The sequence below is a fragment of the Onychomys torridus genome, chromosome 3 (genome assembly GCF_903995425.1).
Source record: "Onychomys torridus chromosome 3, mOncTor1.1, whole genome shotgun sequence".
Taxonomy (NCBI): Eukaryota; Metazoa; Chordata; class Mammalia; order Rodentia; family Cricetidae; genus Onychomys; species Onychomys torridus.
The window spans coordinates 33269499-33282961 of record NC_050445.1 but is presented as its reverse complement, the minus strand read 5'-3'; the positions used below and the strand labels follow the sequence as shown (position 1 = coordinate 33282961).

The 13463-nt window shown below is 41.7% G+C and overlaps 1 protein-coding gene across 9 annotated transcripts in view; it reads right to left on the bottom strand.

The window, feature by feature from the left end:
• Positions 1-13463, bottom strand: part of Dgki (diacylglycerol kinase iota) — a 452799-nt gene that overhangs the window by 130980 nt on the left and 308356 nt on the right. For all 9 annotated transcript variants that reach the window (XM_036180454.1, XM_036180458.1, XM_036180455.1 and 6 more), the window contains one exon: positions 4598-4698. In XM_036180454.1, coding sequence (XP_036036347.1) covers positions 4598-4698 — 101 coding nt within the window. The remainder of the gene's footprint in view (positions 1-4597; positions 4699-13463) is intronic.

Genomic DNA, 13463 nt, shown 5'->3' with positions numbered 1-13463 from the left:
TGCTCCATGGGACATCCATAACAATTCTACTAAAACCCATCTTAACTCTCTGATGTCCCTCCTACTGCCTCTCCTAACTTACCTTAAATACCAAAAACACACCTGAACTTCAGGGTACCTGTTGTCATTAACTCTTCTATTGACCCCATCCCTTCCTCTTAATAAATTCAATTCAAAATTAATTCTAAAACTCTTCATGGACTTTCTGACCTCTACCAGTAAATATTACTTAAACAATCACTTTGATTCTTCTATCTGTAGGTCCCTTGTAGTCTGTGTGATACCTCAATTTACTCAGACTATTGTTCAACATACTATATTGACTTACATGGACAATGTCATCCTGGTACAGAACCTGAATGCCAGTCTCTGCTGCAGAGACCTATACCTTACAGCACTCCCTGATACAAGGAGGGTCTGCCTCATCCTACTATACTCCAGCTCAGTTCAAAAGCCAGTGACTCAGGTTTGACATTCATCATCCATCATCTCCTACATCTCCTTGACTTTCCTTTCCTATAAAATCACACCTGTATCTGTCCCCCTCTGTGTAACTGAATCTCTCTCTCTCTCTCTCTCTCTCTCTCTCTCTCTCTCTCTCTCTCTCTCTCTCATGTGTGTGTGTGTGTGTGTGTGTGAGTGTGTGTGTGTGTGTGTGTGTGTGTGTGTGTGTGTGTGTGTAAAAATGCTATGAGTGTTAGAACATGGGCCTGCCACTTTAAGAGACTGGTCCTTCTAAGAGGTCAGATTTGCAGCCTACAGAAATCATGCCACACATCCCTGCCAATTTTCTCTTGAGATATAGAACTGACAAGCCCTAATGTGAACATATAGATCTTAGTGAGGGGAAAAAAACCAGCTGCAAAAGTCACAATATCCCCTGTATTCCAGGAACTTCTCTGGAAGCCTGGTCCTCCGCCTTGTTCTCCACAGAAGTAACTTCCCCTCATGTGTTCATGTCTCTAATGTGCTCCCATGTCAAGTCCCACCAATGCTATGTCAAATATGACATGCCATTCTCATGCTTCCCCACCTCAAGCCCAGCCATGCCACCCTTGGTCATAAGACTCTCTCCCAGTGAGGCTCCTTCCTTAAAAGTGGCTTTTAGTCAGTGCTTTTCCCAAACCTGCTACTCTTACTCTACAGTCTCTTGTGCATGTGGACTCCCTGGACCTTTGTCCTATTCCCTGTACATGGTCACAGTTTTCCATTTTGCAGTTTCTCACAGAAACTCCTCAGATGGTGAAAAGAAACCCTCTCCCACAGAGCCTCGCCCTTGCTTCACATCCCTTTAGTACAAAACTCTGGGATTCCCTCCAGATTGACTTGAGTCCAGTCCTTTCCTGCCACCTTGTGTCTTTAACCCCCTTTTCCTACCAATGTCGGTAACATTCTTGTCACCATGCAAAAGTGACAGCTCCCTACACAACACACAGTACCCCGAATCAGGGGTCTACACTCCCCAGAAAGCTTGTCTCATTTCCCCCAAGGGTTTTTTGGAGTATAAATGACAAATAAAGGCTGTGTCTGTTTGCGGAATAAAAAAGTGTAGCATTAGCTTGTATCAAAAGTAAAGTATAATCAGCCTGGGTAGGAGACAGGTCAACTTTGACCTCAACCAAATTATTCTGTACATTGAACTGTATGCCCAGTTAAGTCTCTTTTGTAGCTAGAAGTGTAACTGTCAAAAGCTGCTTCTCCATTGCATGGACTGTGTAATTGCATCTGTGCTTTATTGGTGACTCATTTGCACACCTAACTCGGTTGGTGGAAGTGATTTTCTGTTGTCACTTTAAGAGATTTGATGGAACCTTTCCTTTACACTCCCTCTTCCTCTCTTGAAAAGCATCACCTTTACACCAAGAATTGATAAATCATAACCAGTGAAGAGACTGCGTTTTAAGCAGCAATTATATTCATCAACACGTGCTGGGAAGGAGACTGTTAAGCATTTATATACCCTATCTGGTATATGAGGAATAGGTTCCCCAGGAGAGATGGAGCTTAACAGAAGGGAGACGTGTGTCTCAAACAGCGAAGGTGTATTTCTGACTGTTGTAATAAGCAGAACAATAAAAGGGCTGCCATGCTGCATTACCAGGGAGCCCTGAGTTGCAGGTGGAAGCAGGGCTTAGTTAGACAAAAAAACACCCAAGCTTGTAATCTAATATGAACAACCATCCAGACACATGAACAAAAATCAACTAGATAGTGATGGCAAGCACCCCACACTGCCCAGGCAAATCACTTGATCATGTCATCAAGAAAGAGCACTAGTGTTTTAAACCTGGTGTGACACCATTGCTCAAGCTGAGACTTTGTTGACAATAGATGAATCTCCTGGGTGGACTCAGTTCCTTTGTTCTTCTAGAATGCAGGTCAGAGTACACTTGTGGGGACGCTTTTATCTAGACGTGTTTCGGGAACTTCATTTAATTAATGCTTCTGAAATAATGTGTGTTTTGGCATGCACATCACATATGAACTTGAACTAGCTTTTATTCATTCTCAGCTTGAGCTCTGTCACCCATTCTATGGCTCTGGAGTCCGCTGCAAGGTAAACCCAAGCAAAAGAGCAAGGGTCAGCAAATCCATAACCTCCAAAGCTAAGCTTCCCTGTGCACCCACAGCTTGTAAGCATCACCATTTATTAAAAGTAGAATGACTGACTTAGCAAGTTTTACATTCAATCAAATTTTTTCAGACTCAGATCTTTAATATATTTCCTTTCTGGTCCCCTTTAAGAGTTTGTTCATTCTCTTGGGTTCCAAAGATACTGTTGAATTTATCTGTGCTATGCTTATGCCAAGTTACTGTTTCCAATTTAAGAAGTTTGCTCAGATGGAAGTTTTATCATTTCAGATAGGATGAGTCAAGAAAGCATTTGCCAAGAAATGTCATCTTCCTGGAAAAACTCAAATCACAATTACCTCCAGCAGCAATGGAGAGATAGAGGCCTAGAGAAGATCAAATAGATAATTGGAAGTTACAGATAAGCCTCAAAGCTCTTAAATGTATCCCACCCCCAGCCAGCTTCTTCGGAGTGGATAGTAAGCTGTAAAATATTACTTGAGATGCATTATCTCTTATTGTTTTTAATAATTGGAAGCTATTAGTTTGGAATCATGAAAAGGGGAAGCAGGAAACATTGCTCTTTCTGAGCAGTTTCTATTTAATTCAGCTGTGGCTATACCTCATCATACATGTGCACGGCTGTCAGTTAAATTGGACTTTGTACTAGTCTGTCACTTATACCTCATTTATATTAGAAAACATAATCCATAATAGATTCTTAACAAAATGAAGAGATGCAGAGGTTCAGAGAACCACTTCTGTCCTGTGGTTCACACTTCCCTGCCAAAGAAAATGAGAGTCAGGGACAGAGAGGGAAGCTGAGAGGAAACTAAAGGTACCAATACCTCTAGAAGAAGATGCTTGCCGAGGCAGACAGCAGCTGAGAGAAGTGAGACAGACTCCCCACAGATCTTCCCAGCAGGCTCAGTGAAGGACCCACCAGGAAAAGGACCTTTGCTCACTGCCACCTGCAGATCCTAGAAACCCTTACACCCAATGGAAAGACCCTCCTTGGGTTCAGGATTTCCATTTGCTAAAGCTTGTGGCAGCTCACCATCAAGGGAGAAGAATCTAGAATCCACTCTCCCAGGAATGCTTTGCAGGTTTTGTCCCCAGAACCATTTCTGCCATTTCAGCTAGTGCTCTCGTCTACGCTTCCAGTTAGGGCCACTGCGAGCCAATCAACACTGGGCTTGACGAAGCCTGGGTTCTACTGAATCCTTTCTTTCCAGAGATACCCCATCTTATTGCATCTGACTATTGGTTCCCACAAGTAAGAAGGAACCCAGAACCTTAACATCTGCAGCACTCACAATAGCAATGTCTTATCTATTTTACTCAATAACCTCTAAACATCAATCAAGGTGTAGAAACTGATCTAAAATGGTGATCAGAACATAAACAATAGCCAATAAGCACCATTTGATGACATAAATGAACCACTAGCTGTGCACTGAAGGATATAAAAGAAAGGTAAACACTGACAGATAATTCATAGGTTGACTCAAATTACAACCTCAGAAACAGTACCCCCTCACAATCAATGAATCACCCCATCACCTCAGCATTCCAAGGTCATGGTCCTTGATGTGACGTCCTACAACAGCATAGGAGATGAAGGAACCAGTGCACCTTCCTGGGTAACTGCTCATGATCCAGAACATGCTGGAAGCATTTTATGAGGCAAACTTCAAGAAGAGATTTGTGGTGGCTCGAAAGTTTCTAGCTGTTTCCGTGTCAACCTTCTGCATTTCTAATTTTAGATGAAGTTGAGACTTGAGAGGTGCCTAACCCAAGGGCACATGTATCAGAATGCCTAGTTTCACAGTTTTTCTTCACTGGTTCCATTCTCTGTGGCCCATATAGCATCACCAGAAGCTCCCATGTTACCCGAACTTCCCCCTTCCCTTCTCTAACCACATTTTTGGACATGAGGTCTAATGAATCTACCCATCAAAAACCCACCATGAGCTGAGACTGAAGAGACTCATCCCATGAAGTCCCTTAGGCGCTGGTAACTTACAGGCTTCCCGGAGTTTCTCTTTGTCATAATGGAGTCCTTCATAGTCTTGTAGACTGACTTTGTTCACTCGGATCCTCAGGCGATCTGGGACAGACTGGGGACTGCAAGACAAGAACCAAGTGTCAGGTATAGTGAGAGAGAGAGAGAGAGAGAGAGAGAGAGAGAGAGAGACAGAGACAGAGACAGAGAGAGACAGAGAGACAGACAGAGACAGAGACAGAAACAGAGAGACAGAGAGACACAGAGAGAGAGACACAGAGAGAGAGACAGAGAGAATGAGAATGAGCAGAACTAGGAGTCAGGGTTCTGGAGAGACTAGGGGCAATTGCGTCTCCTATGGGTTAAAAGAAAAGGTTTATGTACAAACCAGAAGTATATCCTGTTTACTGGGACACAAAAATTATCTGAAGAGTCCTTTTCTAGAAACCTAGTGTACCCAAAATTCAGGAAAGAACACTGGACCAGAAACAAAAGGCTCTGGGGAATATCCCTATGTAATATTGGCTATTAATTTGTCAAAAAATTAAGTAACATCATGCCTTTTATTCTGTCTAGTAAGCTAGACACAAAATAATGAAAAATAATGAGAAACATGTTGGAGCTACAGAATCCTAGTAAGTATGTCCATAATAGTCAAAACTGGTTAATAATGGCCTTACCTCAAAAGAAATTTTTTAAAAATGCATTTGAAAATACAAACTAGGCATCTAGAGTACATAGGAAGGACCAAGGTTGATATTTCTCATCCTATTGAAGAGTCTTTGAAAGTACCACTCAATTAAGGCATGTTGTAATTGACACTGTCTGTAAGGTACCTTGAAATGAGGCACATAATTCATGCTGAAAGAACTCACTCAAGCTAGCCTAGGGTGAGTATTAATTAACTAAACAGGAAGCACAAAATTCTCTGAAGCATCTTGTTCACCCTCCTAGATTCCTTAATTTGTCTTAAGTCACATCTTCAAAGTGATTTCATCCTAGGCCCAAGTTGGGGTGGAACTTAATATTTATCACCTTCAGTACGGATCAATATATTCCTTTTGGTCCATGAGCATCCTTCATTTTCATTGGTTGAAAGAACTTTCTCAAACATAAGATTGCTGCTTAGTTTGTTTGTTTGTTTGTTTGTTTGTTTGTTTGTTTTTATAGTAAATGGTAATAAACATTGCTAATAAGAGAGAGGAAGAGATTTAAAGTATTTCAAATATAAGTATATAAGTACACAAATTCTAAAGAGGGTAATGAGTAGACATTTATGAGGTTCACTGTTTTATACAAAACCATACAAGCAAGCCCTTGAGACAGATGTGATGGCTGCCTGGCCCATCACTCAAAGTACAACTGCTGAGTGCCCAATCTACTGGCATTGTGTGGTCACGGGTAGAAGCACAGGATAACAAATCTGATATGAGTATGTTAGTGATGACAGGAAGAGCAGAGATCTAGTTTGATGGAAGAGCTATAATTCAGTAAACAAAACCTTAGTATCATATGCCTCCAAGCATCACTTCACCAATAGATAAAACTGTGACTTCCAAATATAAAGTGATTTTAAGGTCATATAACTCTATAGTGCAGAGATAGAGGCAGAGATATGATCCCCACATTCTTCATCGTGATCTTCCTCCTATATGATATCCCTCTGAGGAGCTGAGACCATGAAGCAATAGATAAATACACCCAAGAGTCCATGCATAAGATAGTAACATCATAATATGGTTTAGCCTGGCCAGCTGATTTCTACCTGGTGCCAAGAGGGATTTATTTGTCAGTAAACAGTTTACATAGGTTTGTTAAGTGAACTATGGCACATCCTAGCAAGAAAACATGAGACAGATATTATAAATGGATGCACAGATCTATATTTATTTAAAGGGAAGACTGTCTACCACATACTTTAAAGTACAATTTTAGAAGTCATAGAAAATTCCGTGTGTGTGTGTGTGTGTGTGTGTGTGTGTGTGTGTGTGTGTCTGTGTGTCTGTGTGTGTCTGTGTCTGTGTGTGTGTGTGTGTGAGAGAGAGAGAGGTTTCTACATTCCTGCATGTAAATTCTGGGACTTAGAAGTTTATAGGTATAAAAAATATGTCTAAATAAAAGTTCAATAAATGGTTTCAAGTGGCTGTCTCTAAATTACGGATTGAGGTTAATTAGCATTGAATATTATTATTCTGAAAGAAATAATATAGATATTTAAAAAGCATATCAATCTATAAATAAGTGATAACTCCACACAAGAGGAAAAGTAACGATGATGGTAAAGAATGTCAGGTGCTAGATGTAAGTAGAGAGAACTGATTAGTAGTAATCACACTTGTTTCATATCAAGTGCTTATCCTCTTATCAAGGGGTGTCATCTTTTAATTCCCAAGCTCACCCAAGTAATCTTCATAGATTGTAACTGGCATTTTCTCCCCACAAACTGAGCAGACCAGAAGGAGGCTGAAGCCCTGGAAGACTAAGGTTCTTCACAGTCTGTGATGGCAGGCACAGAGAGTGCAGGGTAGAGTGAGTTCTGCGGAAACACTCTCTAAGATAACATTGGATCAAGTATCACAGATCTCTAGCTGTCTCCTGTGGTTAAAGACAAGAAGAGCGACCTCATTAGGGAAGCAGTTGCCAAGTGTAGACAGAATTCAGAGAACTGCTGGCCAGTCCTTCCGTCCACTTCCACGTGTCACATCCCTCTCAGCCCCAACAGAGCCTGTTTCCTCTCTGCCCACTTCCATCTCCTGGCTTCTCACATTGCTATCTGGTTCCACCCCACACAATGCTGCTTCCAGAAACACTGGCCTCCAAACTTCCTCAAAGCTCACTGTGATCACACAATAGGATCTAATATTTGAACAGAATTTTCCAGACACCAAGTGAATTGGCATCTTATTTCATTTCTTCTCCAGGATTGCGTCCCTCACCAGCACTGACTCCTCTTTGCTTTCTTCCTCCTCTCGCTTTTTGCTCCCACCTTTTTACAACCACTTAAAACCCACAGCAACAGGAACTCTCTTAAACCAAGCCGTAAGCTGTCCCATGTTCTGCTTCCTATTAAATGTGACTTAAAACCTTTAAAAAAATGTTAACTTAACTGAAACCCATTGATAAGTTTTAAGGCATCAGAGCATGGGCTAAACAATTGGAAATCCCTTTCAATCACTCTCGACTCTTGTCTAAGAAGTAGGTGGGGGGCAGGAGCAACAGAGCCAACTGCTGGGAGACACTGGGCTCCAAAGCAGCTTGACTGAATCTGAAGCAGCTCTCCCGCCTCCTGGTTAACCTGTGATACAGTCTCCTCATGTGAAAGACGGTGACAACAGGATCAACCTCATAGGCACAATATGGGAACCGAATGGGTCAGTGCATGTGATACACCTTGGAAAAGTGCCTGATACAATCCAAGTGTCAAACAGGTATTTGCTAATATCATTCTGATAATTACCCTCCCCATTTCTCTCCTAAACAAGATTCTGCCTAACCCTAGCATCTGCTACTTCCAAACACGGGGAGAAATTTGGAACTAATACAAGAACCTCCCTCAACATTTCTAACGAGGTTCCTGGGGACACTGTCTCTCTTGGCTGGTGTCGTGACATTCCACATTCATGGATCTTTTCCCACTTGGTTTGTCATGAAGCCAGCTAATGGCAAGGAACTGGACAGCTAAAACACAGGGGACAGAAAGTGCACTGAAATTAAGTGAAAGCCAAGCAATTCAATTTTATTCCTATGTCACATTATATTAGTGTCCCATTACTGGCTGACTGAAGGTGGATTGACAACAGAGCTGTTCCCTGGAGTCTGGAGAATAGCTCTGCATTAGTTTTCTAAAATTACATTTTGTTAAGGAAGTTAGTAGAGCACAGAAGAGACTCCTAACTTCAGTATAAAGAAATTTGTCTCCATGCCAACATCTACAACAAGCAACCTATATTGACTTAGGCATTGTATCAAGAGTTCTAAACCTGACTTCCAGAAGACCCTGAGTTTCCTAGAAGAGATCTAGAAATCTGTGAGCTGCTCTTTCTATTGAGGTTGGATTGTCAATTTCTCACTAATTTCTTCTGCATCCCTTATACAGATTGGAAGTTCACAGTTCTGGACTTAACTCTCAAATGCCCCCAGGAGTACTTCCTCAAAAGTCACAGTGTAATCATCTCTCATTAGTTCACACATGGGGTTTCAACAATCTCAGTAGTTTCTCTTAGCCACATAGCACACAGTTGTTGCCTTGTAAGTTTGGAAGGTAAGGACCACCATCCTTGCAACAACTCCCTGGGTATTCAGTGCCATTCAACTTGCACCTGCTTCTCATTATTCTCTATTCCTTCATAAATGCTGGTGGCAATCTGTCTGTCTGTCTGTGTGTGTCTCTCTCCTCACCCTTCTCTCTCTCTCTCTCTCTCTCTCTCTCTCTCTCTCTCTCTCCTCCTCCCTCCCTCCCTCCCTCCCTCCCTCCCTCTCTCTCTCTCTCTCTCTCTCTCTCTCTCTCTCTCTCTCTCTCTGTGTGTGTGTGTGTTCCAATGAATTGAACTAAATTTGGGGTTTCATGCACACTAGGCAAGTGTTCCCCTACTGAGCTACCTCCCCAGAGGTGGCTCTGATTATCAAACAGCAAACTTTAGCATGATGAAAGTCTGTTGACAAGGAATACAATTAGAGAGAGTGAATGTTTGCAAGAAATTTTACCCAAAGATGTTAATAATGTAAATCCTAATTCCTGTTGCAGACAGGACCCTTAGAGTTATATAATCATTCTAAATGTTATACCTTATGAATCTCCTGTTTTAATTAGCATTTCTGAGATGGCTCATTGCAAGATGCACCCTCTGAAAAACTCATTATACAGGTTCATCACTTTTTTATGCAGTATCACAAAGAAGGTTGGTTTTCTTTACCAAGACAGAAAACCATCACAACCCTGTCTTTTTTTCTACCTTTAGGCTTGATTTAACAATACAAATGAAATTCCTTAAATTCTTTCAACCCATGCAAACAAATACAAGGTTCTACTTGAGCATAATCTAGGTACAACCAAGTGTGTTTCTAACTAATTTTTTTTTCTTTTTTAGTCTTGGTTTTTTTGGTTTTGGTTTTTCAAGACAAGGTTTCTCTGTGTAGCTTTGCATCTTTTTCCTGGAACTCACTTGGTAGCCCAGGCTGACCTCGAACTCACAGAGATCCGCATGGTTCTGCCTCCTGAGTGCTGGGATTAAAGGTGTCTAACTGATCTTTTTTGTTTGTTTTGTTTGTTTTTGAGACAGGGTTTCTTTGTATAGCCCTTGATGTCTTGGAACTCACTCTATAGACCACACTGGCCTTGAACTCAAAGATCTGTCTGCCTCCTCCTCCTGAGTGCTGGGACTAACGGTGTGCATCATCATGCCTGGCAGTCTAACTAATCTCTAATAGAAGTATTTCAACTAGTCCTTATGTTATGAAGGGTCTGTAGTTAAAATATTAATTATTTGTGTAAAATCCTAGCAGGACTGAGTCACTTCCTTTTTGCAGTTCCAACACCTATAGTGCCACTTTGCCCACATTTCCAGTAAACATGCATGAGTTCTTCTGAACTGCCCATGGCCAAGAAGCTGGAGCACAGGTTGGCTCTGGAGTTTCACATAGTAGCTTTCCAGGGGGCTCTCTCTTTGCAAACCCCAGACACAAGTCTGACATGGCTGTCCATTTATGTGTTCTGTCTGATCCCTATCCATTGCAAGAAGTAAATCCATTCAGAGTTATACTTTTCCTACCTATCACTGTATCTCTAGTGGGATCCACATAGATTAAAAGAGAATTGAGAACTAGAAGTCCTTACCTGAAAGCCAACAGTCCACCTCAGGATGCATGGTGTTCAGTTATAGTGAGCCTAGAACAACTACCACCAATTCTTTACATCAGCTGTCAAGCTGGGATTTATTTAAACACAATTATAATCAATAGCTTCCTTCAGGAATTTTCTATAAATTGCTGAAATTTTCCTTTGGGTATTTTTCAACTGACACTGAAAATAACCTAAATACAGATGCATCCAAGAAGCCTTCTACAATAAAACCAAATTGAATCAAGGTTTCTGAGCAGAGATTTAAAATGGAATTTTGACACCTGCCAAATTCAGACAGAATACTCATCTTTCATTATCTTCTGTCCAGAGAAGTGAACAATGCCTGAGGAATCTAAAATTGTGCAGAAGTTTTTGAATCTCATTAAGAACAATCCAAAAATTATATTAATGTTGGGTTGTCATGTGATCCCATATCAGATATGTTACTGCAGAATCCTTCATAGGTTTTTCATTCTTCTGTACAAGGGTGTACTGGGTAGTTCTTTGTCAACTTGACACAAGCTAAAGTCATCTGACATGAGGGAACCTCAATTAAGAAAATGCCTCCCTAAGACTGGGCTGCAAGTAAGCCTGTAGAGCATTTTCTTAATTAGTGATTGATGTTGGAAGGCCCAGGTCATTGTAGGTGGGGCCACCCCTGGAATGTTGCTCCTGGGTTCATAAGAAAGCAGACTAAGCAAGCCATAGGGAGCAAGCAAGTAAGCAGCACCCCTCCATGGCCTCTGCACCAGCTCTCACCTCCAGGTTCTTGCCCTATTTGAGTCCCTGTACTTACTTCCCTCAGTAATGTACAGCAATATGGAAGTATAAGCCAAATAAACCCTTCCCTCCCCAACTGACTTTTTGGTCATGGTATTTCATTGGAACAATAGTAACCTAAGCTAAGACAGCGGGCTATATGGGCTGGTAGGTGTCCAGGGTGCATCACAGAGGCCAGAAGAGGATACCAGATGCCCTGATCTATAAGACTCTGCCTATTCCACTCAAACACTTGGAACTAAGCTGCCAGCCAGCTCCTATGGTCTCCAGCATCTGCCCCTTCATTGAACTAGCATTACAGACACATGTGTGCTTACACCTGAATTTTTACATGAGTGCTGGGGATTTGAACTTGTATCATGCTTTCACAAAACTGATCTTGACTGCTGGGCCATCTCATCTGCCTCAGGCTGTTCATTTTATTTGAAGGACAGTTCTCAGTCTCTACAACTCCTGCTTGTGAAAGGACTAGAGTACTGTGCCAACATACAGATTGATTGATACAGCAGCGATCCCTTTAGATCTTCCTGTAAGATTACAGAAGCACTGGAGTTGAGAGGTATCTTAGATCTTACGTAATTAAATGTTCATTGTTCCAAATGATGCTATGTTTCCTATGATGGAATCTTCAAATGGTGATTCAGTGTGGGCATAATCTTCATCCAGGAATAAGATGCTAGATGGACGTGGCCCAGTTTTTGTTCAGATCATTCTAAGCAGGTGAAAATTCTCTCCAAAGAGTCCAAATCTGCGTCTCCATCATTTCTCTATTGGCCTTCCTAATAGTGCTTTGGCATATAATATGTTTTAAGTCACTCAGAGAATCAGTCACAGGTTTAATGCCAAGCAAGTGCAAACATATCAGAGAAATTTTTTTTTACTATTCTCTCTAAATATCCAGACACTTTTATGGAATAAAATTTAATTTGTATACTTCCTAAAGACCTTCAAGTGTGTGTTGTAATTCCATACTTCTTCAGAAATATGTAGTCAGTTTCTATCCTTTGAAACTGTGTGCTAAATGAATCTGTTACAGAATGAAATATCTATGTGGTAACTGTTCCTTACATGTTTTACCAAGTTTGTATTCATGTCATGGGAGGAGACAAAGGGGAGGGACAGCAATGGCTTTACTCCATGACACCGGAAAGCAGCTGCCAGGTTTCATTATTTCTTCCTTGAGGATGTGAAGGGCCAACAGCCTTGATCATTACATCAAAGGCTCCCTATCAGCTGCTTCTCCCTGCAGCCCCAAATGTCATCATTGCTACTATCCAAGTCAGTCAATTCCAACAGCTTTGTGTGCAGCCACCCCACATCTACACCATGCCCCAATCAAAAATCTGCACCACACCAAACCGCCACACCTGCACCACACGCAAACCACATCTGCACCACTCCAAACCAGAGTCACACTGATTTTTGAGGCTACTGAACAGCTGACTGCCAAACTAGAGCTTCCTCTCCACAAGTTCATACTGTCTCATCGCCACCTCCTCCTTCCTCTCCATCTCTGCAGGCGGAGTCCATCCTCTGTTCTCACCCTAACTCACATTCAGGCAGCACTCCACAATGGTTAGATCTTCTCCCAGGACTACTTTTTCTCTTGAACTTCTGTTGGAAGGTGTCTTCTGACTTCCCACCTAAGCCTCTGAAAAGTCCCCCTTCCTCTCTTGTGCCTCTCCTTCTCTTCTAAGCATCTTTCTACTGTCCATGCTTCTCTTCCACTAAACCTACTACAAACCTGGGCACCACTATTACCCTGTACCCAGAGAAGCTCCCTGCAGCGAAAAACACCTTCCCATTGCCCATTGTTTGAATTGCAAGCATGACCAGGACAAGATGATCTCGCTTCCTCCCACCTGTTAAATCATGAGAACATTGGGGTCAGGAAATCACCTGCAGCTGTACTTCCATCTCTCACAATATATAAGCTTTTAACATGGTAGCAGCTATCGTGTAAATGGAGAAGAATTTCTACCTGTAATCGGATACCATCTACACATTTAATTCTCACTGGGAGGTGGAATCTCTTGGCCCTGATATTTGCTATGCTGGCAATTAAAGATGACAGCCTTTAAGGAAAAATGTCTCTAAGTCCCCGCCTCACAAGGCCAAGTAATGCTCCATGCTCAGAGAGCATAAACACGGAGGGAATGCCATGATGGGAGGTAAAGAAGAGGAAACACACCAGAAATGAAGACGTGTGGGATTTTGATGGAGAAAGAACATTCGTTTTCCTTTTTCTTTTCTTTTCTTTTTTTTAAA